Source organism: Phaseolus vulgaris, chromosome 3 (genome assembly GCF_051622355.1).
Source record: "Phaseolus vulgaris cultivar YP4 chromosome 3, ASM5162235v1, whole genome shotgun sequence".
Taxonomy (NCBI): Eukaryota; Viridiplantae; Streptophyta; class Magnoliopsida; order Fabales; family Fabaceae; genus Phaseolus; species Phaseolus vulgaris.
The window spans coordinates 35,792,407-35,813,258 of record NC_143500.1 but is presented as its reverse complement, the minus strand read 5'-3'; the positions used below and the strand labels follow the sequence as shown (position 1 = coordinate 35,813,258).

The 20,852-nt window shown below is 34.0% G+C and overlaps 3 protein-coding genes and 1 pseudogene across 12 annotated transcripts; 1 reads left to right on the top strand and 3 right to left on the bottom strand.

Moving 5' to 3' along the window:
* LOC137807282 (putative serine/threonine-protein kinase PIX13) lies at positions 1–2,593 on the bottom strand. The gene is made up of 6 exons (XM_068607843.1): positions 2,236–2,593; positions 1,477–1,898; positions 1,239–1,374; positions 987–1,129; positions 722–845; positions 1–649 (listed from the first exon to the last, which is right to left on the bottom strand). The coding sequence occupies exons 1-6, from the start codon at positions 2,411–2,413 to the stop codon at positions 264–266; spliced, it is 1,389 nt and encodes a 462-aa protein (XP_068463944.1). The 5' UTR covers positions 2,414–2,593; the 3' UTR covers positions 1–263.
* Positions 2,594–5,110: 2,517 nt separating this feature from the next.
* Positions 5,111–15,662, bottom strand: LOC137807283 (uncharacterized). Of its 9 annotated transcripts, XM_090300743.1 has the most exons (9): positions 15,581–15,662; positions 14,577–14,627; positions 11,153–11,238; positions 8,269–8,336; positions 7,053–7,125; positions 6,530–6,645; positions 6,348–6,452; positions 5,969–6,068; positions 5,111–5,425 (listed from the first exon to the last, which is right to left on the bottom strand). In XM_090300743.1, exons 3-9 carry the CDS (start codon positions 11,234–11,236, stop codon positions 5,249–5,251), a joined length of 723 nt encoding a protein of 240 aa, XP_090156869.1. In that variant the 5' UTR covers positions 11,237–11,238; positions 14,577–14,627; positions 15,581–15,662; the 3' UTR covers positions 5,111–5,248. The 9 variants fall into 9 exon arrangements, 5 of the variants coding, with proteins under 5 accessions (XP_090156869.1, XP_068463948.1, XP_068463945.1 ...); XR_011080495.2 differs by lacking the exons at positions 14,577–14,627; positions 15,581–15,662 and adding an exon at positions 11,649–12,180 and having other exon boundaries at positions 6,530–6,866; XR_016519737.1 differs by lacking the exons at positions 14,577–14,627; positions 15,581–15,662 and adding an exon at positions 11,707–12,180 and having other exon boundaries at positions 6,530–6,866.
* LOC150028821 (uncharacterized) lies at positions 8,967–10,131 on the top strand (annotated as a pseudogene).
* LOC137807291 (uncharacterized) lies at positions 13,254–15,670 on the bottom strand. 2 transcript variants are annotated; one of them, XM_068607869.2, is made up of 3 exons: positions 15,581–15,670; positions 14,577–14,627; positions 13,254–13,788 (listed from the first exon to the last, which is right to left on the bottom strand). In XM_068607869.2, the coding sequence occupies exon 3, from the start codon at positions 13,777–13,779 to the stop codon at positions 13,384–13,386; it is 396 nt and encodes a 131-aa protein (XP_068463970.1). In that variant the 5' UTR covers positions 13,780–13,788; positions 14,577–14,627; positions 15,581–15,670; the 3' UTR covers positions 13,254–13,383. The 2 variants fall into 2 exon arrangements, with proteins under 2 accessions (XP_068463970.1, XP_068463971.1); XM_068607870.2 differs by having other exon boundaries at positions 13,254–13,785.
* Positions 15,671–20,852: the final 5,182 nt, after the last annotated feature.

Below are 20,852 nucleotides of genomic sequence, written 5' to 3'. Positions count from 1 at the left end.
TTGAAATAACTACGTAAAGATTAAATATTCAACATTCATACATACAAATACAGAGTCCAAAGAATAATGAATTGGAAAAATGAATGGACATGGAGCACCTCCTTCCTTATCAATACCAGGGAAGTTTGAACTCTTTTCTCCTACTATATACAATATCAACTCCACTAGGCCACTGGAGCAAAGGCACTTTTTTTAGCAATATGATCTTCAAGTCCACAATCCATCAGCTTCAAGGGAATATCATGATGATGGGTTCAGTTCAATTAGCCAACATCTTCACGGCCATGTTGTTGAACAACCCGAGAACGATTAACCTGTCTTCTGTTATCAGCTGGTTTTTCATTGGCTGCTTCAATTTGTTCCAGTCTTTCAAGAACTTCTTTCATTGATGGTCTCACTTTGGGTTCTGTTTGGATGCATTTGAGAGCTAGTTGAACCATTTGTAATGCTAAGTTGGAAGGATACTTTCCTTCCAACTTTGCATCCATAGTGCTTCTTAAAAAGCCTCTGTTTAGAAGATTTCTTTTGACCCAATCCCTCAGGGACGTTGCCTCACATAGTTTCATTATACCAGTAATCCTCTTGCCTGTCAGCAACTCCACCAAAAGAATTCCAAATCCATACACATCACTTTTCACGTACAAACGGCCTACACGATTCACATGATGAGTTACACAAGAGGTTTATGAAGGGAAATTAAGAGAAAAGTTGTTGATAATACCTGTTACAATGTACTCAGGAGCAGCATAGCCGTATGTTCCCACAACCTGTGTTGATACGTGACTTTGATCAGGCGAAGCAACAGACTTGGCTAAGCCAAAATCTGATAACTTAGCCGCATATGTCTGTTAAAAAAGCAAAAATTAGAAAGATTTTTCTTGCATTACCATGAATACTTCAATAGCTTGCATGATCCAAGTTTGAGAAATAATTTTTTTCTTCATTTTCAAGATGATTCCATGCCCCAACGATAAAATGAAACTTACTGAGTCGAGTAGGATATTTGAGGGTTTCAAATCTCTATATATAATCGGAATCTCCAAGCTGTGAAGGAAATGCAACCCCCTAGCTGCTCCAATCATAATTTTTAGCCTTGTGTCCCAAGAAAGTGGCCGAACATTTGCTCCTCCTGCAGAAGCAAAATAAAGTGCCTAGATCAGTGAAAATTAGCAATCCATTTTCCCAAATTGGTGCATGTCCTCGGATTTAACAATGCGATGAACAGCATCAGCTCTTACTTCCAAATAGGTGGTTATCCAAGCTGCCACGAGGCATAAATTCATATACCAGAAACAGTTTACCATCATGCCTCCCAAATCCCAACAATTTAACGAGGTTGGGATGAGAAAGCCTCCCTAAGAAATTAATCTCTGACTGCACAGAAAAGAGCATTAATATCAGTATAAATATGTAATATTAGTCATATACCAGTAAAAGGTTTTACCCCTAATTTTGAAGTGTCATTAATTCCAATACCTGCCATTCCACAAATCCTTGCTTGCTTTCAGAATTCAACTTCTTGATGGCAATAGCCAACCCCTCACCTCTAATCAAACCCTTGTATACTTTACCAAATCCCCCCTCCCCCAACAGAGAGTCAGCTCTAAAATTTCTGGTGGCTGCTTTCAGATCTGCCAAAGTAAATTCTCTCAAATCTGCAACATCCAAGATTTGCCCCCTCTCCTCTTCATCCCTGACTCGAGAAGCTTGGCTATTCTCAGAGCCCCATAAGGATGTGCTAGTGTTATTGCCTGTTGAGTAGTTATTACTACTACTTGGTCCAAAGAACCTGCTGATTCCTCCAGAGTGGCTGCTATGCCCAAGAGAAGTAGAATTACTATTCTGTATTAACCTTTTGTTGCTTAGACCAGCAGAAAACTGAATACTCCCCGGATCATCTTAACATGAAAGAAAAAAAAATGTCATGTGAAGCAATAAAACCTGAACAGCCAAGGAGTGTCTTCTATGTTTCAAATTATATTAGGAATTGGGGATAGACTGGCTGCAAGTTCAGGTTGACTTTTCTACTTGACCTGATGAATTGTCTTTAATAATGATAAAATGATTATGCACTTATACTAGCAACCAAAGCAATAACAGGAAAACCACCAGGAAAAACATGTTTTTTCTTCTTTCTTGGAATATTTGATATCATAAGCATGAACAAACACATATTTTAGCATGAAGCGTTTCTATAATGTTAAGAATTAAACAAGAAGAGTGTTGTTGGTTTACCTGGTCGATTGTTGGGGTTGGGGGCAGTACTGGAGTTTCGATGATCGACAGCAGAACCTAATTGAAAACTCCAACAGTTCCCCATTAAGTTGTTTCTGCTGTTAACTTGGCAGAAAGGCAGAGAAAGAATGAGAAAGAAATTCTGAGAGGCGTGTTTGAGTTGGTTTAATAGTGACATAAGTGAAAAGAGTACAAAGAAAATATTACTTCCCACGTGTTCTTTTAACAGCACTCTCTGTCACAGTAACAGTTGTACCTTACTACTTGTATGTGTCGGAAACTAAGGAAGTTTCCAAGAATACTCCAAGAAAATGCAGCGGTCATCGTGTGAACTGAAAATTGTTTTCTATCTGATGTTGGCTAGTGACATAGGTAGCTTGTTACTTAAGTTTTCAGCATGGCCGAAAAAATATTAAAGAGGAGAATTGTATGTAGACATAATTTACAATTTGTGGGGATTTCAGGAGATTGATTTGAGATTATTTATGTTAATTCTGTTTAGGTGATTTGGGAGGATTTGTGATATTCATAGAGAAAGATTTTAAAGTGAAAATGAAATGTCAGATGAGGAGAAAGGGGTGAATTTATGAAAATTGTTTGATAGATTACTAATATAGTCCTAAATCTAACATCTAATTTTTTATAATTATTATTACATTAATAAATAATTTTTTTTAAAATAACTATTTTCATTTTTTCAACTAATTTTTAACTAAAAACCATTTATATTTTTAAAAATATACCTAAGGACAAGATAAGTTTGAGTTAAAAACAACCATGAAACTAATTAGATATATCAATAAATTTTTTACTCAAATATATATCATTCACTTCATATTTCATTCACTTTCTCTTCAAATCACTACAAACCAATTTTCCACTTTTAACACCTATCTATAGAACACGAATTTAATAAAATAGTTCATAATTAGTTGAACTAAAAATGAGTCAACTTAACTCGACTTATATTTTAGTAAACCAAAAAATTTATAATCAAACTCAACATATTATGAGTTGGTAAGTTGATTCAGTTAAGCATGTTTTATTTCCCAACAATTTATTTTATATGTTTATTATAGTACAATTAAAGTGGATTGAGTTGACTCGTATTTATAGTAGTAGAATTAAAATGTTCACCTATTTCACCAAGAATTATTACAAAGGTAAATAAAAACATAGTATCAACCTATATAGTTAGACAAATAAATTAATCATCCAAATTCAAATCAAATTATTGAACAACATTCTATTTTTTAAAAAGACAAATTCTTAGCCTATATAATTAAAAATAAATAATTATAATAAAAATAATAATAAAGAATAGAAAGTTATTGTTGGTGGATTAGGAATTAACCTACCTCCAATCCGCCTCGAACATGTTTATCTCACATGTGAACCAATTCAGTTTCACCTCCATTTAAAAAATTACTTTTTTTTTTAACTTAACTCGCATTTGGAGGTACTAAAATTGACATACGGACTTAAATCAATCTTGAAATTTAAATTATTGAGTGAAATACCATTTATTTATTGTTGAGATAAAGAAAGTAGTGACGGAACTGTAGAAAAGAATTGTAATGGCATGTAATTGACTAATGAGTTGTTGTGGACCACATCAACAAGTTCACAGAAAATTAAAGAAATTATTTTTTTGCAAACAAAATGGTATTTGAGTTGCATTACATCATACCTTACGGCAGTTTGGTTCAATTTGTCAAAAAGATTTGCTGGCAAAACTTTTGCTTTTATCTCTTTTCTTGTACTTCAATCTTCTAGATAAACTCAATTCCAATTATATGTTATCAGCAATCAATTATGAGTGATTATGCATTCTCTTGCAAAATTTCTTTAAAATATTTATAATACTTTATACAAAATTATTAAGGAAAATAATTGTAATTTTATAGAATAAAAATTTAGTTTTTTTATAATAATGATAATAATAATAGTGTCAAATTCACATTTAACTAAAATCAATCTTATAAATTACCAAAACTAAAAAACTATGGACAAGCATGCAACTCATAAAGCAGCACAACTTTTGCTGTCTAGTTAACTGTGTATGCTGTTAAAAAAATAAATAAATAATTGATAATGAGTTTATAAATATATTTTTAATCAATTTAATGGAACTTAGTTTCTCTACCATATCAAAGAAAATCAAAATTATCTTTTAACAGTTTCTGTGTACATCAGTGATACGATCTAAAAAATAATATCACAATTATTTTTTGGGAAGGTAATTTAATTGCATCAAAAAGATATAAATGAATCTTCATTAAACCGAATAAACTAAAACAATCCTTTTCAAATCAAGCCAGAAAATACAGTTTATCTAACCAAATAAAACTGTTCCTTAAGCTAAGTGTACTGTGTTCCAAAACTCTAACTGAACTATTAGTGACTACTGAGCCGAACCATAGAAGGGCCACGAGGTACAAATAGAAAAAGCTCACGTGGATAAGAGGGGTTTCAGGCTTCGGAGTTTAAGAAATGTTGTTGAACTGTGTTGTAAGCTTTCATTTGGAATGTAGGTGAAAAAGATTGCTAGAAGAAAAGAGACGATTCCCATTGATGAAAGAAAATGAAGACAACGGAGTACGGAGACAAATTGCAATGCTGGGTTTGAAAGGGAGTTCTTCGAATTGAACTCGTGAATGATATAGTTCAAAACCATGTAATAAAAGTAAACTGATACTTTATGATATTTTAACTCCATTCAATGTGCCTCATGATTGACTAATACTTTATGAACAACTCTAGTCTTCATATTTAGTATTCTAAAAACACAAATTAAGAAATGAGTTAACAAAAAGTTTTAATTAAAAATAAACCGCATGAAACTATGGTAATAGCTCATTTATAACACTTCCTCTGAAAAAATTATTTGCTTCTTTTAATCAATGTTAACATTCAAAATGAATGGTGAGTGACCGGAAAACAGATATTTAAACTATAGGAAAAGTTATATTGAATGAAAGCTATTTCTTGTACCCGGTGAAACCGAACTACACTATGTTACACGGATTAGAAGAATAACCATGACAAATACACATGTCATCACAAACATCACAAGCCATGTTAAGCAAGAAGTCTTGGAGCTCTCCGAGTAGATTGCCGTTGCTCGCACATTGGCACGACCAGTGCTTGCCAAACTATGCTCAATGGCCTTCTCAGTAGAATCAAGTATCTGCAAGCCAGCCACAATCAATTCATTAGCCCTAAACCACCATCTACATTTCAAACTCCCCATCTGAGACTCTTATCAACCAAAAAACAAGGTTATGAATCAAGACTATTCAATCAACATTTTAACATGCCCTCAGTGGTTGTAGAAGTAATATTACAGCACCGCTATAGCCATATGCCGCAATACAAAAATAAATCTAAGACGAACTTTCAAGAAGACGAAAACTAGATTAATGTAATAATATAACCACCATACAAAGAATACCCCAATCCTAAGAATCGGACTGCCTTTGATTTCATATATATTCATCGGGGGGATAGAAAACATCAGAGTATGCGGAATGGTGCATCTATATTGTAACTCACTCCTATCAAGATCACCTCCGAAGAGATATATTTTAATTGTAAAACAATAAGATAAAACTTCATAGGATACAAAAGAAGATTTGCTTGTAATTAACTTTGCCCTGGATAACATTAGTTAGCATCACCATCTTGTACAACCGTTTAGCCCTGGTATTGAATGAAAATATAAGAATCGAACCTTTTCAGTATTTTGCAGGGACTGGCTCATCATAAGACTACTCTCTTTGAGTTGTTTTGCCAACACCACCATCTCATCAGTCAAATCTTCTTGAAGCATTCTAGAGTATAAAACATGCTGAGGGCTCGTCAATGATGACCAAATAAACTACCAAATTAAGCCAGTAGAGTACGGTAACAGGCAGTTACTAATGATGTGACAATTGACATTAATATATCAGTGCTTGACCTGAAGAAAATATACTTTGTTGTTGTTGTGGACAACTTAGCTTTACATAAGAACACAAGGTTTGCAAGTTTTCGGCTCTTCACCAAAGCAGTACAGAGTCTATTGACCCACCACTACATAAACTTTAAATAACAACTCCACTAAACAGTACCTGTGCTTTTCAATGTGTGCATGTGCACTAGCATCCAATTTGACAGGTGATGCATTGTCAGTCTCAGCAAGCTCGTGTGCTCTTTCTTCTGTACTTGATGTGGGTCTGTCCAATGAATCAGATCAGCAACAGTAAAACAGCCTACAAAATATGCATAGTAAGAAAGGCAAACTATAGCTTACACAGGCCTTCTTCTCAACCCAGAAGAAAGGGGTGACAGATTTTTTTCCTCAATTTCAGAAGGGTTTCCTTCAACAAAACTCCTTTCAAAATCTTTCTCGGATACTTGTGAGTCATTCTGGGTTAAAAAAACATCTGTGGTTAAATGAAAATTGCCTATTTGGTCAAAACTAAAAATTCAGACAAGGAAAAACAAAAAAGGAACAATTTTTTTATGGCTTCATGATGCATTCCAACAAAGTCACAAAAAGTCAAGCCCTTGTGAGGAGCAACTTTAGAGATATCCATATGAGGTGTGCCAAGAGAAGTATCAAGAGTGGTATCAGTATGACATTGTTCCTGAATGAAAGGGACAAAGATGACTCAAGAGATTCAAAAGACTCAGCTTCTATAGAACTCTCCCCCTAAAAATGCATTTCTCCCTAAACCCTAAATAGAGAAACCTTAACTTGTCAGTCATTTGGCTTAAAGATCTTTTTCACACTTTAACATCTCTCCAGGATACGTTAATTTATAAACACATACCACATGGTTAACCAATTTGGAAGCAATGGCTTCAACCTTCTCTAAGTATTCATTTAACGTAGCCTTTGAAATCCTGCATTAGGAGAGCACACATACACACAAATGAATGCACACACGTAAAAAGTAAAGGGCATATAATAGCTTTAATTTACTTACTAGTTAGAAAAGAGAACATATTGGACTATCTAGGGTAGGTAGAAGATGAAAAAATAATCAACAAAGTAAGCTTAGCTTTTAAGGAAATATAATATAATATAATATTTTCTGAGCAAACATTTTACTGAGTTAGTTTTTGGTTAATTCAGTCCAGCCAGCTGGCATGTGACAACTGGCTCCAACTTTCCATAACTATTTTGGTTCCTTGTAGGCTTAGTAGTTAGTTCAGTCCAGCCAGCTATATAATCTTTGTTGTAACAGAATTCTAAATGAAATGAGAAATGAAATTTTCTTGCTTCAATTATCTCCTTCCTTCTCTTCCCAGTAAACTCTAACAATTTACAAATCCTAGATTTTATCAAAGACTTAGAAGATGGGAAAGTATAGCTTAAGTTCAAAGTGAGTAATATTTTAGAGAGAATTTGTTGTGAATTATAAAATAACTCCATTCTGTTATTCCATGATCTGCTGAACCTATATTTATCCTTTGAATATAAGGATAAGTATTGCGGTAGTCTCCTATTATGTTAGGTATGTTATTGGACTGGGCTTATACATTGCTCAATACTAGTTCTTCACCTAGTATATTAGCATGAATAAAAGTCTTAGAATATTTACATTACAGCATCACTCTTCTCCCTTTTCTCTTTCCATTTAATTCCTAACATTTCAATAAGTATTAGTAGTTTCTAGCATTCAACTCTTTAAACCCAAACAACACCCATTATAAAGAAAAATCCTAGCGTACTTAATAGTAGCATATCTTGATTCAAAAATTGGGGTGGCCATATGATGTTCAGATTGTGTTTAGGGTAAAGTATATCTAATTTTTTCTTTTACCATTTTCTATTCTATGAAACTTACAAACTTTGGGGCAGCCACCTTCCCCAACCCCATCCCCCAATCCTATGAAGACCCACGTGCACCACTTACAGTATATTAAAATTAAGGGTAAGATTTCAAAGAATAAAAATTGCCCCATGATTGTGTTGTGATATTATATAGTTTCACTTATAACTCCATGACATCTACGAAATGGTGAATAAAGAGACAATGATACCTTGGTAAGCCCTCGGGTGTCTTTTCTTCAGCCAACTGTTCCAATTGTTCACGTAAAGTAGCAACATACTGTAGAATATCAAAATCAACAAATGATTAAGTTTGTGTTCTAGAGTTAAAAAATGACTAAGTAAAACATATAGGTCAAGAAAATTAGAAAAATATTATAGACATAATGTTGTTAATGTTGAAATGTAATGTTATTTTATTAATATTTCCCTTTGAGTGTACTCAGCCTTAGGGTTAGGGCTTTAGGCAAGTGTCTTGCCTCCTTTTGTATCCTATATATTCACATCAATAAGAAACACAATCGTATAAAAAGATATACATTATTTTTCAAGTTGGTATCAGAGCAAGCGCTACTCTATCTTCTTCATTGTCTTTGTTGCCTCCACACCATCGTTGTTTTGAAAAAATAGTCAGGGTTAGGTGTGCCTTGAGGAGTGCAATCCATTTGCGGTGGTTGTGCAACCAACCGATCATCCACATGTCGTAATGCGCCAATCTATGTGCTTCCGTTTGTGGCAAGCATCCTCCACAGGTCGCCTTGCCGTTGTTAGAACCTCTCAATAACACCTATGTCTAACTCACTGAACTCTTCTGTCTTTGTTTATGACTTTAGTTTTCTGTTTCAACGCACCTTTGTGTTGGGTCGCATGGTCTCTCTTATTTGTTCTCAGTTTTGGTCACTTCTCTAAGATGGCTTCAATAGGTTATGCTTCTTTCTTTTCAGCTACTCCAATTATTACAAGTGCAAGGCTCAATTGGAAGAATTATTCGTCTTGATCTGCATTCGTGGAATTATGGCCTTGGTCAAGGATACAATGACCACTTTAAAACCAAACTGAGCTCTATTTCTGATGCAGACAAATCCCAGTGGCAAAAGATTCACTTCCAACTATGTTTCATGGCAATCACTTGAACATGATGTTTTTGAAATACTCCGATCCTTCAAAACATGTTTCTGTTTTTGGAAGAATGCACACAAAACTTTTGCTAATGATATCCAACATCTCTTTGATGCAACTCAAAGAGTAACTTCCCTCAAACAAACCAACCATTATATAGTTTCTCATAAGGCAAAGGCTAGGGCTATAGAATTTAAAAGATTAATAGTGACACTCAATAGAAGAACTTATATAGTCTTGATTATGAGAAGCCTACATTCAAACTTTGATCATGTCGTGATCAAATTCTAGCTCGTGATCAAATCTCTTCTATCAATGGTTTAATTACTAGACTCATTCGTGTGTCTAACCTAATGATAGATGACAATCAACCTGAAGTTATTGAAACTTCTGCATTGGCAGTCTCTTGTAGAAAGGAGAAGGTCAAAACATACAAGGAGGACGTGGTGGAAGAAGTGGACATCCTCAATGTTCATATTGCAAGAGAAGGGGTCATACCTAAGAAAATTGTTATTCCTTGCATGGTTTTCCAAACAAAGCAACTCTTTAGGTACAAGTCTCATAAATCAATCAATCAATCAATCAATCAGAATCTAAAATTCTTTATGAAGAGAACCAATAATTTTTTAGATACAAGTCTCATAAATCAATCAATCAATCAAGGTGAATCCTCTTCAATGCCAAGTGTGTCAACTGCATGCATTTCTCGTGAAAGGTCATAGTCCATGGATTCTTGATTCAGGTACTTCAAACCATATCTCTAATAACATTTCTTCATTTTCCTCCATTTCTTACCCCAAAATTCCTCATCTTGTTACTGTTGCCAATGGATCCAAAGTGGCATCTCAAGGAGTTGGCCAATTTCTTTATCCCCTTCACTAAATTTAAATTTAGTGTTATTCATTCCTCGTTGTCCTTACAATTTAAGTTCTTTGAGTCAATTGACTCAGTGTTGAAACTAATCTATGATCTAACAGTTAATTCTTTTCATTATACAGGAACATGGTACGAGTCGCCAATAGCCAAGGGATACACTTATATTTATGGTCTAGACTATTGTGATACTTTTTTTCTTATGGCTAAGATCAACATTGTTCTCCTTTTTCTTGCTATGGCTATCATTCGCCACTAGCCTCTTCACCAACTTGGCATAAAGAATGCTTGGAGGAGGAAATTTACATGGAGCAACCTCTTCGGTTTGTTGCTCAGGGAGAGTTAAGTTTAGATTGTAAATTACATCGGCCTCTCTATGGCTTGAAGCAATCAGCTCAAGTTTGGTTTACTAAATTTAGTCATATTGTGCAAATTTTTGGATTGAAACAAAGTGAGACAGATCATTTATTGTTTTATTGTCATACTTCAGAAAAGTGTGTTTATCATATGTTCTATATTGATGGTATTGCTATTACAACAAATGATATCCCTAGAATTGCTCAATTAGACATCTAAAATATTTTCTTGGTATTGAAGTGACACAATCAAAAGAATGTGTCATCGTTTCACAAAGAAAATATGCTCTTGATATTTTGGAGGAGAGAGGCCTGACAAATTGCAAGCATGTTGATAGTCCTATGCACTCAAATCAGAAGTTAATGAGCGACCAAGGTGAACTTTTCTCAAACCTAGAGAGATACAAAAGATTAGTGGAAAAACTCGTTTATGTCACTATAACAAGACCTAAACTAGATTTAACAAATGACTAAATAAAACATATAGGTCAATAAAAATTAGAAAATATTATAGACATAATGTCGTTAATGCTGAAATGTAATGTTATTTTATTAATATTTTCTTTTGAGTGTATTCAACCTTAGGGTTAGAGTTTTAGGCAAGTGTTTTGCATCCTTTGTATCCTATACATTCACATCAATAGGAAATACACTAGTATAAGAAGATATACAATGTTTTTTCATCCATCCTATTTGTTCAAGTGTTAACTCTAAAATTAATAATGAAAAAACATATCTTCAGACTTACATGCACAAGTTTTGCCTGGTTTTGCTGCTGAGGTGCAGCCGCAAGCAACCTCCTTAAGTTTACTTCTGTTTTATTGATTCCCATACCTATAGTGTTTAGAAATTATATGAATTATCTATAAATTAAACATCATTAGGCAAACAAACAAAGGTAACAATGTATGACTGAAAATAATTAGCACTTATCAGTAAAGCTTATCCGATCAAGCTGCCAAAATTAAACACAACCAAAAACCCTAAATATCAATGAAACCATTTCAATAAGTTTAAAGATGAGAAATAAGTTTTGATTCTAAACATGGGCATTATGGAGCATCGTTTTTGCAGAACAATATCAATTTCTAGTGATCATGGTAGCCAAAATCGAGATGTTTCTGAAGATCAGAAAGATAAATATGAATCGTAAATCGAATCGGGAGATACATGCATAGCAAGAGGGAGGAGAAGGGACAGCAGCCCATAACAACCCTAAAATTAAAATTGGGCATATGAGAAACCTAAAAGTAAAATTGGGAACGTGAGTGTGGTGTGAGAGAAGAGCTTGACTGCCACTACATGTAAAACGGCGCCACTATAGGCCTCACCGAGCCGCCGCAAAACCGTATCGCCGCGCCACAGCAACACTCTCAGGCGCCGCGCGAGAACCGTCGCCGCTGTGAGGACCTCGCGGGAGCAGGCCCCGTATGAGGAACGCCGATGAGCTACGCCGCGAGAGGCGCCGCCTCTAGAACCGCCGCCGCCGCCAAAAACTATCAGTTTCAACATCGCCAAACTCATCACTCCCAAGACAAATGCCTAATCATTTCCTCATCCAACATTCTCCCCTTTGCTACTCACTCCCCAACACTATAAACACGGCCTACATGGACAATGATCCCACGTTTTTGTTCTAAGAAGAAGAAGAAGTTTAGATTGGAAAACCTGATATCGCACCGGGGAACGGTGTCAGCCACGGTGGCATTGTCTTGTGAAGGGTTTTGCTTTGGCACTTTCCTTTTCGCAATAACACTAAATAATTTTTTTGAGATGAATATATAAATAAATAATTGCTCTCACTCCATTAATTTATTCTTAATTTCTAATAATACTCCAACTATTTTTATTTATTGCATCAAATATAATTTCTAACTAATTAGTCCAAATTATATATATTCAGAGTACATGCCTATTTAAGTTTTTGTTCAATTCAAACTAAATTTGGAATCAAGCAGCACACAAAAGTTTATAAAATCCATACAACTGTGTTTTGAATTTTTTTTTATAAAATAAGTGATATTCAGTTTTTCCGATATACAAAATGAAAATGTAAATATATAATTAATAATTATTGATTTAATAACTTTTAAATATACTAGCATAGATACAATGTCACATTTTACCTTTCAAGTAACTTTTTGTTTAGAGTTAACTTTTTTTAAAAATTAAAATAACTATCTATAATAAAATAATTTATCTATAAATAAAGAAAATTTATTTATAATCTATACTATTATATAAAGAAGATAATCATTTCATAAGTTTTTTTATATAATCTTTTAATTTGAACAATTTTACTCTTTAATAAATAAAAAATAATTTATTTATGTATTTAATAAAATAAATAGTTAAATATTAAAAAAAATTAATATAGTTTTATACAAAATCATGTATATTTTAAATTGTATTATTTTTATTATTATTAATTATTCATCTATACCATTATGTAACATCACATCATTTCCTAACTTTTTAGTGTCATTTTTAATTACATAATTTACTCTTAAATAAATAAAAATAATTTCTTTAATAAAATAAATAGTTAAATGATTTTTTAAATGAAGTTATATAAAATTTTAATATTATTTTGATAAAATTATATATATATATATATATATATATATATATTGATTTTAAATTTCATTTTTTAAATTAATATTTACAAAAGTAATAAAATTATAAAAATAATATAATAAACATATGAATACACATGGCCAATGTTAATAAAAAAAAATCTCTTTTTTAATATATACAAATTTTGATCATTTTATCTTTTAAATAACCATTTCTAAATTTAAGTGTATTTTTAAACTGAAATAATTACCTATAATAAAAAAACTAGCATCAAAATAAACAGGGTCCTATATTAAAGTTGTCAGTTAATACGAACACACTCAATGTCCCACCTTTGTGAAATGAACTACACAGTGTAGTTTCAACCCCCCATCCCCTAGTTTCTCTTTTTGACCATTGGAATCAGTTCTTTGCCTTCACAGAGTTATTCTCCTTGATCCTTGCCCGGTTATCCAGCTTAACAAAGCGTTTTAGATTGTCATAAGCAAGTGTTTCAATATTGTTCCTACGCAGTTCACTAAGGGCCGGGCGTTTATCAAGCAGATGCCACAGCCTGTCAGGGTAGTCTGAATCAAGCAGGATTTTTGGATCAGTTCCTTCCTTCAGAATGTTAGCACCTACAACTGTGCTTGACTTTACTTCTTTACTAAGAGTTGATGCCTTGGGTGCATCAGCAGCTCCACCCCCTTTAGATCCTTTCTTTGCTTTACCGGTGGCAAAAGTTCTTTGGCATGCAACCCTAACTGCCTCTTTGGTTGTAAGAATATATCTTATAGATCTGGCATAGTTCATTGCCATGACTTTCTTCTGAAAGACAATTTTAGTTCATTTCAGTGTGGAACATAACTATATAGAAAAATTCAGTATGAATAGTTGTTCTCTTACAATTTGAATTCAACACCTTGATTGCTTATTAGAGTTCGGATACCTACTTTATAAATAAGATACAAAAAGTGTTCTACTCCCTTATAAAATTTCTCCTAAAAAGTTTAATAAAAATAATAAGATCATCAATCATCGGGGCCTAAAGAGTGCAGGTAACTAAAAGGCTGCAGTTATAAAACAACAATACTGCATCATTCCTCTCCTTTCCCAACCCCACACCCCGAGAACATTAATCTTTTGTGCGTTTTGAAGTAAAGAAAGGAGACGCATAAGGTTATAGACAACTACATATTGCTAACGGAAAAATACAGGTGCCTTTAAAATGAAAACAAGATCTTCAGCAGACTTTCCTCCTAAAAATAACAATCATCCTCATATATATGGGACCAGATTCACCTCATCCAACATTACATCTACAGATTATTTGCATCGCCATATTTAAAGTGAAAAAATGGACAATCTTTCTCTAGAAGGTCGAGGTTGTTATGAACCAGCATTCCAAAGAACTTAAGGTGTTGGGTAAAAGGGTGTGAACTGTTTTATATGTTTTTTGTTATAATGGTAAACATCTGCCAGGGCGCCACTAACAACATAGCAATGTAATTAATAAAGGTAAGAATTTGATTTTTCTAATCAATTAAATTCGCAATCTATTAATCAAGAAAAAACATCAGTGTTCTTCGACAAACAAAAGAACAGAATTGTTATACCTGACCAAGTAGCTTCCCTTCAAGTGTCAGGTTTCAATATGAAGCCTGCAACTTCAGAAGAAAAGAAAAAGAAAAATAATGTGAAGTTACATCACATAGCAGCACCAAACATTATCATATATAATCTAAAACAAAACAGGTCACACCACAATTCCATGTAACCAGAATCAAGTCCATCAATTTCAATGAAAAAAGTCAATGAACTTTAGAGTTCAGAGAGTAAATTCATTCTTTAATACAAAGAAACTAGTAGCAAAACAAACTAACGCATCATTTAGGTGATTATTGAAATCTCATTTTTACTATTTTGGTATGCAAAGTCCTCAATTAATCAAAAAGTAAGAAATGTCACACAGTCAGTATAACAACACAGCAGTTATAAAAGAATAAATAACAAACCTAAAGACTAGTCCAGGCATAGGTTGAGAAAGCGCAAGAAGCTACTAACACGCCAAACATACATATTACAATTAGGTTACACTATGGTTTTGACAATATTTAACAAATGAGAAAAAGAACACCACCTTACATTCTCAAATTCACACATAGAAAACGGCGAGATCATTCGAAAGAAGAAAGAGCCACAAGGAAGCTTTAATTGCCTATATGTTCTTACTGTTCATTTTTCACGAGTGAACCCTAATATGCTTCTCAAATCCAAAGAAACTGCAATCATAATGATAAGGACCCACAAAACATGTATAATACCTATTCAAATTACACATATAAGACAAGAAAATTAAACTTATCGGTTCAATTGGTCCAAACAAGGAAAACAATGGGAAAACGAGTAAAAACAGAATCACACGAGCGAAAACCAAATTGGACGGCATTCCGAAAAGGTTTAAACACACCAGTTGATAAAAGTGAAATTGGAAAGGAAATGATGAAGAAAAATGAAGTGAATTGAGAAGAGAATAGGGGAAGTGATAGGTCGATCAAAGGCTTCAAACAAGATAAGGGAAACCGAAAATAAAGAATGAAAGAAAATCGCAGCTACTTACAGATTGTAAAGTGAACAGGTAGAGAAACCTCGTCTTCTCAGAATCAGATGCAAACTTTGTTGCCTTTGATCGCGCAGTCGCAGGTTGTAAGAACCCTCTTGGTTTTTGTTTTTCATTCTCTCGCCTTTAGAGCATAATAACATGGTTTATTTTACATAAATGGTTCGATAATCATCAAAGGCATTTAGTCGGAATATAGCTATTTTTAAACTATTTAGTTAAGAATTACGATATAATTAATGTTTTAGAAAAACATTAACTTTTCAAATAATTATTTTTGTCACGGGTATTTTCAATATAAAAATTATAAATATTGTTAACATTTTTAATTTCCTAAAATTAATAAAACTCAATCATCATTGGTGAAATAATTTTATATTTTAAATCAACAAAAATAATTATAATACAACTATTATATCTTACTCCGAGTTCTGCTCTTCACATTTTTATCATAAAAGCATATGCCGTGTATTCACAATTAAAATATTTTATGGATAAACACTCCATAACAAGTAGGGTTATATTCGGTTTTTAATACAATAACAAAAAATTACAGTATTGATAAACAATTTTAATTTTATTAATTTTGTTTGAATTTTATTAATAGTTAAGATGATTGAACATGGTAGTTTTTATAATTCTACATTTATTTAGTAAAAAAATTAATGTTAATGTGTAATTAATTTTTCAAAAAGTTCTTTATCCTTTACTTTCTATTTTTAATATTTAAATTTTATTAATTATATATTAACATTAATTTTGTTTTTAAGAAACAAGGGTGCATGCTCCATTATATTAATTATTAATTAAGTTTAAATAAAACTAAAGTTATTATATTAATATTATAATTTTTTATTTTGTACTAAAACAAAATAATCTCATCCTTATCATTTAATTATTTAAGACTATATTTTAAAATGTTAATTTATTTTGTTATCTCATTGTTAATTTATTTATCATTCAAGCATTAAGTGGAGGAGGATGCTTAACGGGATTAATGGTCTCAAAGTCGGAGATCAGTGGTGTGAAGACCCAACCGAAGTAAAAGCTAGAGTGAAGGAATTTTTTTTAGGGCAGATTCAGTGGGGGGGAAGTCCTCTAGTTAGATTGGATAATATTCGGTTTAAGGGCATATCTAGGGAGGATAATGAAATGTTGGTTGAAAGCATATCTAAAGAGGAAGTTAAGGAGGCAGTCTGGAATTGTGACAGTTCCAAAAGTCCTGGACCGGATGGCTTTAATTTTGGTTTTATAAAATTCTGTTGGGACATTTTAATAGGAGATGTTGTAAGTGCGGTACAAAGGTTTGCAGAGGGTGGAAGTTGGCCGAAAGGTTCTAATGCTTCCTTTATTACCCTTGTTCCAAATGTTGCAAATCCACAACAACTGAATGAGTTTAGACCGATTTCTTTGGTGGGCTGTGTGTATAAAATTATCTCTAAAATCCTCTCTTCAAGGTTAAAAAGGGTTCTAAACAAAGTTATTGATCCCAGACAGTCTGCTTTCTTGGAAGGAAGAGGTTTGTTGGATAGTGTTGTTAGAACGTATGGTTTTAAACTAGAAGGGGGTGAATGGTTTAAAAGGGGTTTTCGAAATCTTTTAAGCCTATAATGAAATTACTTCGAGAATAACTTGATTAAGAAATCAGTTTGTCAAAACACAAAGCAAAAAGCACAGCACCAGAAAAACATTCAGTTGTTTCGCAGAAACAATCGATTGTTTATACCAGTTTACAAATATAAAAACTGAATTTAAAGAGTTAAAGGATAGAGAAAATGCACACAGAGATTTATACTGGTTTACTCTAAACCTAGAGCTACATCCAGTCTTCTCAGAAACCACTGGGAATCCACTAAGCAATCAACCCTAGATCACTTACAACACAACCAAAGAAGTGATCTTGATCCCCTCAAGACACACACTTCCTTTGGTCCAGCACAACAACAGTAAGAATGTTGATCTTGATCCCGTCAAGAACACACAACACTTCTCAACAATACACAGAAGGTTTCTTTCAAAAGTACAAAGGATTACACTTGTTACATAACAAATCTGAAATCAATACAAGATGAAAATTCTATCTCACACTCTTTGATCAATTCAATCTCTAAGCAATTCTCAACTTTTCAAAATCTCAAATCAGTTGAAAAACACAAATCTGTTTTTCTGTATTTAAAACAAAGTTGTTTGTTGCATAGTCTTAACAAACTATTAATTACATTTAAAGATTGGTCAAAACATTAAAAATTGGAACGTAAATGGTTAAAAAAACATTCAATGCTCAGTCAAAGCACAAAACAGTTATCTGTTATGGTCCCAAAACAAACAATCGATTGTTTCCACGAATCAATCGGTTGTTTTGGTTTGACAGCAAGTCAACAATTGAAAGCAGTTTTCAACCTTTCTAAAAACACCTAAGTATAAAACAATTGGTTGTTTCGACAAAACAACAGGTTATTTTTCACTTAGTTTGAAAAACACTTTTCTTTTAAAAGGTTTGAGAATGTTTATGCTTTGGATTCAATTAAGAGTGGATTATACATAAAATCTACCCAAAATCCTATCTAAAAGACAGCTCAGCAACAACAAGCACATCCAACCTTTCATCAACCTTCAAAGGGTTTGGATTTTTCAAAGCTTGAACACACTTGGTTCAACAAGCGTGCTAGTGGCTAACGAGACACTGGATGAGGTAAAAAGGGAAAAGAAAGAATGTGTGGTGTTTAAGGTGGATTATGAAAAGGCATACGACTCAGTAAGCTGGGAGTTTATTTACTACATGATGGGAAGATTGGGTTTCTGTGGTAAGTGGATTGATTGGATAAAAAACTGTTTAGAATCATCTTCAATATTTGTATTAGTAAACGGAAGCCCAACAACTGAGTTTAAACCTTTGAAGGGCCTAAGACAAGGGGATCCTCTAACACCTTTCCTTTTTCTAATTGCGGCTGAAGGACTTGCAGGGGTAGTCAGACAAGCGAAAGAAAAGAAGTTAGTAGAAAGTATTGAAATCGGGGAAAAGCAAGTAAAGGTGAGCATGCTGCAATATGCAGACAACACTCTATTCTTCTGTAAAGCCTCAATCCAAAGTGTTATGACTTTAAAGGCTATTCTAAAATGCTTTGAACTTGTTTTTGGTCTTAAGGTTAACTATTCCAAGAGTAAGGTTGGTTGAGTGGGTGTGAATATGAATCAGACGATGATTTTCGCCTCTATCCTTAATTGTGACATTATGAAGGCACCTTTCAGTTACTTGGGGGTGTTGGTAGGTGGGAATCATAAGAGGTGTGCCTTTTGGGATGGTGTGATCACTAAGTTACGGAATAGGCTGAGTGTGTGAAAAGGGAAAACCCTCTCTTTGGCAGGCAAATTATGTCTTATCAAATCGGTGCTTACGTCCTTACCGTTCTTCTATGTCTCCATATTTTGTATGCCGACAACTGTGATGTGGAAGTGAAAAGAATACAAAAAAACTTTTTGTGGGATTGGGGTTCAGAGAACAGGAAAATTGCTTGGGTGGCGTGGGATAAGATATGTCAATCGAAAGATAAAGGCGGATTAGGGGTCATTGACATAGAAAAGTTTAACTTGGCTCTTCTAGGGAAATGGATTTGGAGACTTAAGTCTGAAGAGGGTAGTTTATGGAAGGATATTATAGAGTCTAAGTATGGTGGTTGGAGGGGATTAAGATCTCAATATCAGTCTTGTAAGGAGTCGATGTGGTGGAGGGACCTTAGGAAGGTATGGTACAGGGGTGGGGAAATGATTTTGAAGACAGAGGTCTATGGGAAGTAGGAGATGGGAAAGAAATCAAATTATGGGAGGATAAATGGTTGGAAAACATTCCTCTACTGCACAAATTCCCTAGGCTATTTTCAATTTCCTTAGATACTGGTAGGCTATTTTCAATTTCCTTAGATACTGGTTGTACTCTCTCACAAGTTGGGGGTTGGAATAATAATATTTGGTCGTGGAAGTTGCGGTGGATAAGGAATCCTTTTGTGTGGGAATCCAGTCTGGTTGATCTTCTAATGCAGTTGTTGGATAACAAAAGGTTAACAAGAGAGGGTGAAGCTAAACCCGATAAATGGCTCTGGAGGGATGTGGATTATACGGATTTCTCTGTGAAGGCAGCATATAAGTGTCTCATGGGGGAGGAGTCCGTAGTGGGGGAGGATTTATTCGGGAATTTTTGGACTCTAAAGACCTTACCTTCGACACATTTTATGGCTTGGAGGGTGTTACATAATGTCATTCCTACTAAGGACAATCTTTCGAGACGTGGCATACCTTTGATGAGTGATTGGTGCCCCCTGTGTGGTGTGGAAGAAGAGTCGGTAAGACACTTGTTTTTTGAATGTAAGATCTCTTGGAGAATTTGGGGTATGTGTCTCACTTGGCTGGGGCTCCCTTTGGTGCTTCATTGTGATGCACAAATGCATTTTAGGATGTTCAAACCTATTGGTCTAAACTACGCAGTTACCAGGTGCTGGGGGGGTATTTGGGTAGGTATTGTGAGTGAAATTTGGAATTACAGGAATAGGGTTGGGTTTGAGAATGGGTAGGTGGATCTAGTGGAGGTTTTTACTGTGGTACAAAGGAAGACTTGGTCTTGGGTCACAATAAAAGAAAAATCGGTTGTTTTCTCTTACTCAGACTGGTGTCTGGAACCTCTTTGTTGTATGAGGTATTTGAAAGTCTGATTATTTGCATTTTTAACTAACGTTTTTTCCCAGTCTTGGTAGTTGTGGTGTGGTTTGTGCAAGTTTCATCGATAACTCCTATCTGGCAAGGTTGGACTGAGGTTTGGAAAGTATTGCATGGATGTGCAGGTTGTCTTGGTCATTCCTATTTGGCAGGATCAGACTGATGACTTTGTTCTGAGCTGCAGTAAAGGAAGTGTTTTTGTTGTACGCTTATCGGTTTGGTGCTGAATTTTTACGGTGTATGAACTGTGGCAAAAGGTTATGTGGCATTTTCTGGTTACTACTGTGGCCAGTTCAGGAGGTTGTTATGTGTATTTTGTAGGGTATTTTTGTCTTACGTATCCTTCTCATAAGGATCGGTTTGTCGATGTTAGCACTTGGACTTTTGGTACAACTCAACCTGTTACAAAGTTATGACTTAGTTGTTGGATGGTGTGTCTTGTATTGGTTTGATGAGTTTGACTCTTAGGTAAGGTCCTCCAGCATGATGACAAAGACCTTATTTAGTTGTTGGATGCATGTCCTTGTTTGAGGATGTGACCTCTCTGGTGGGGTGATATAACTGT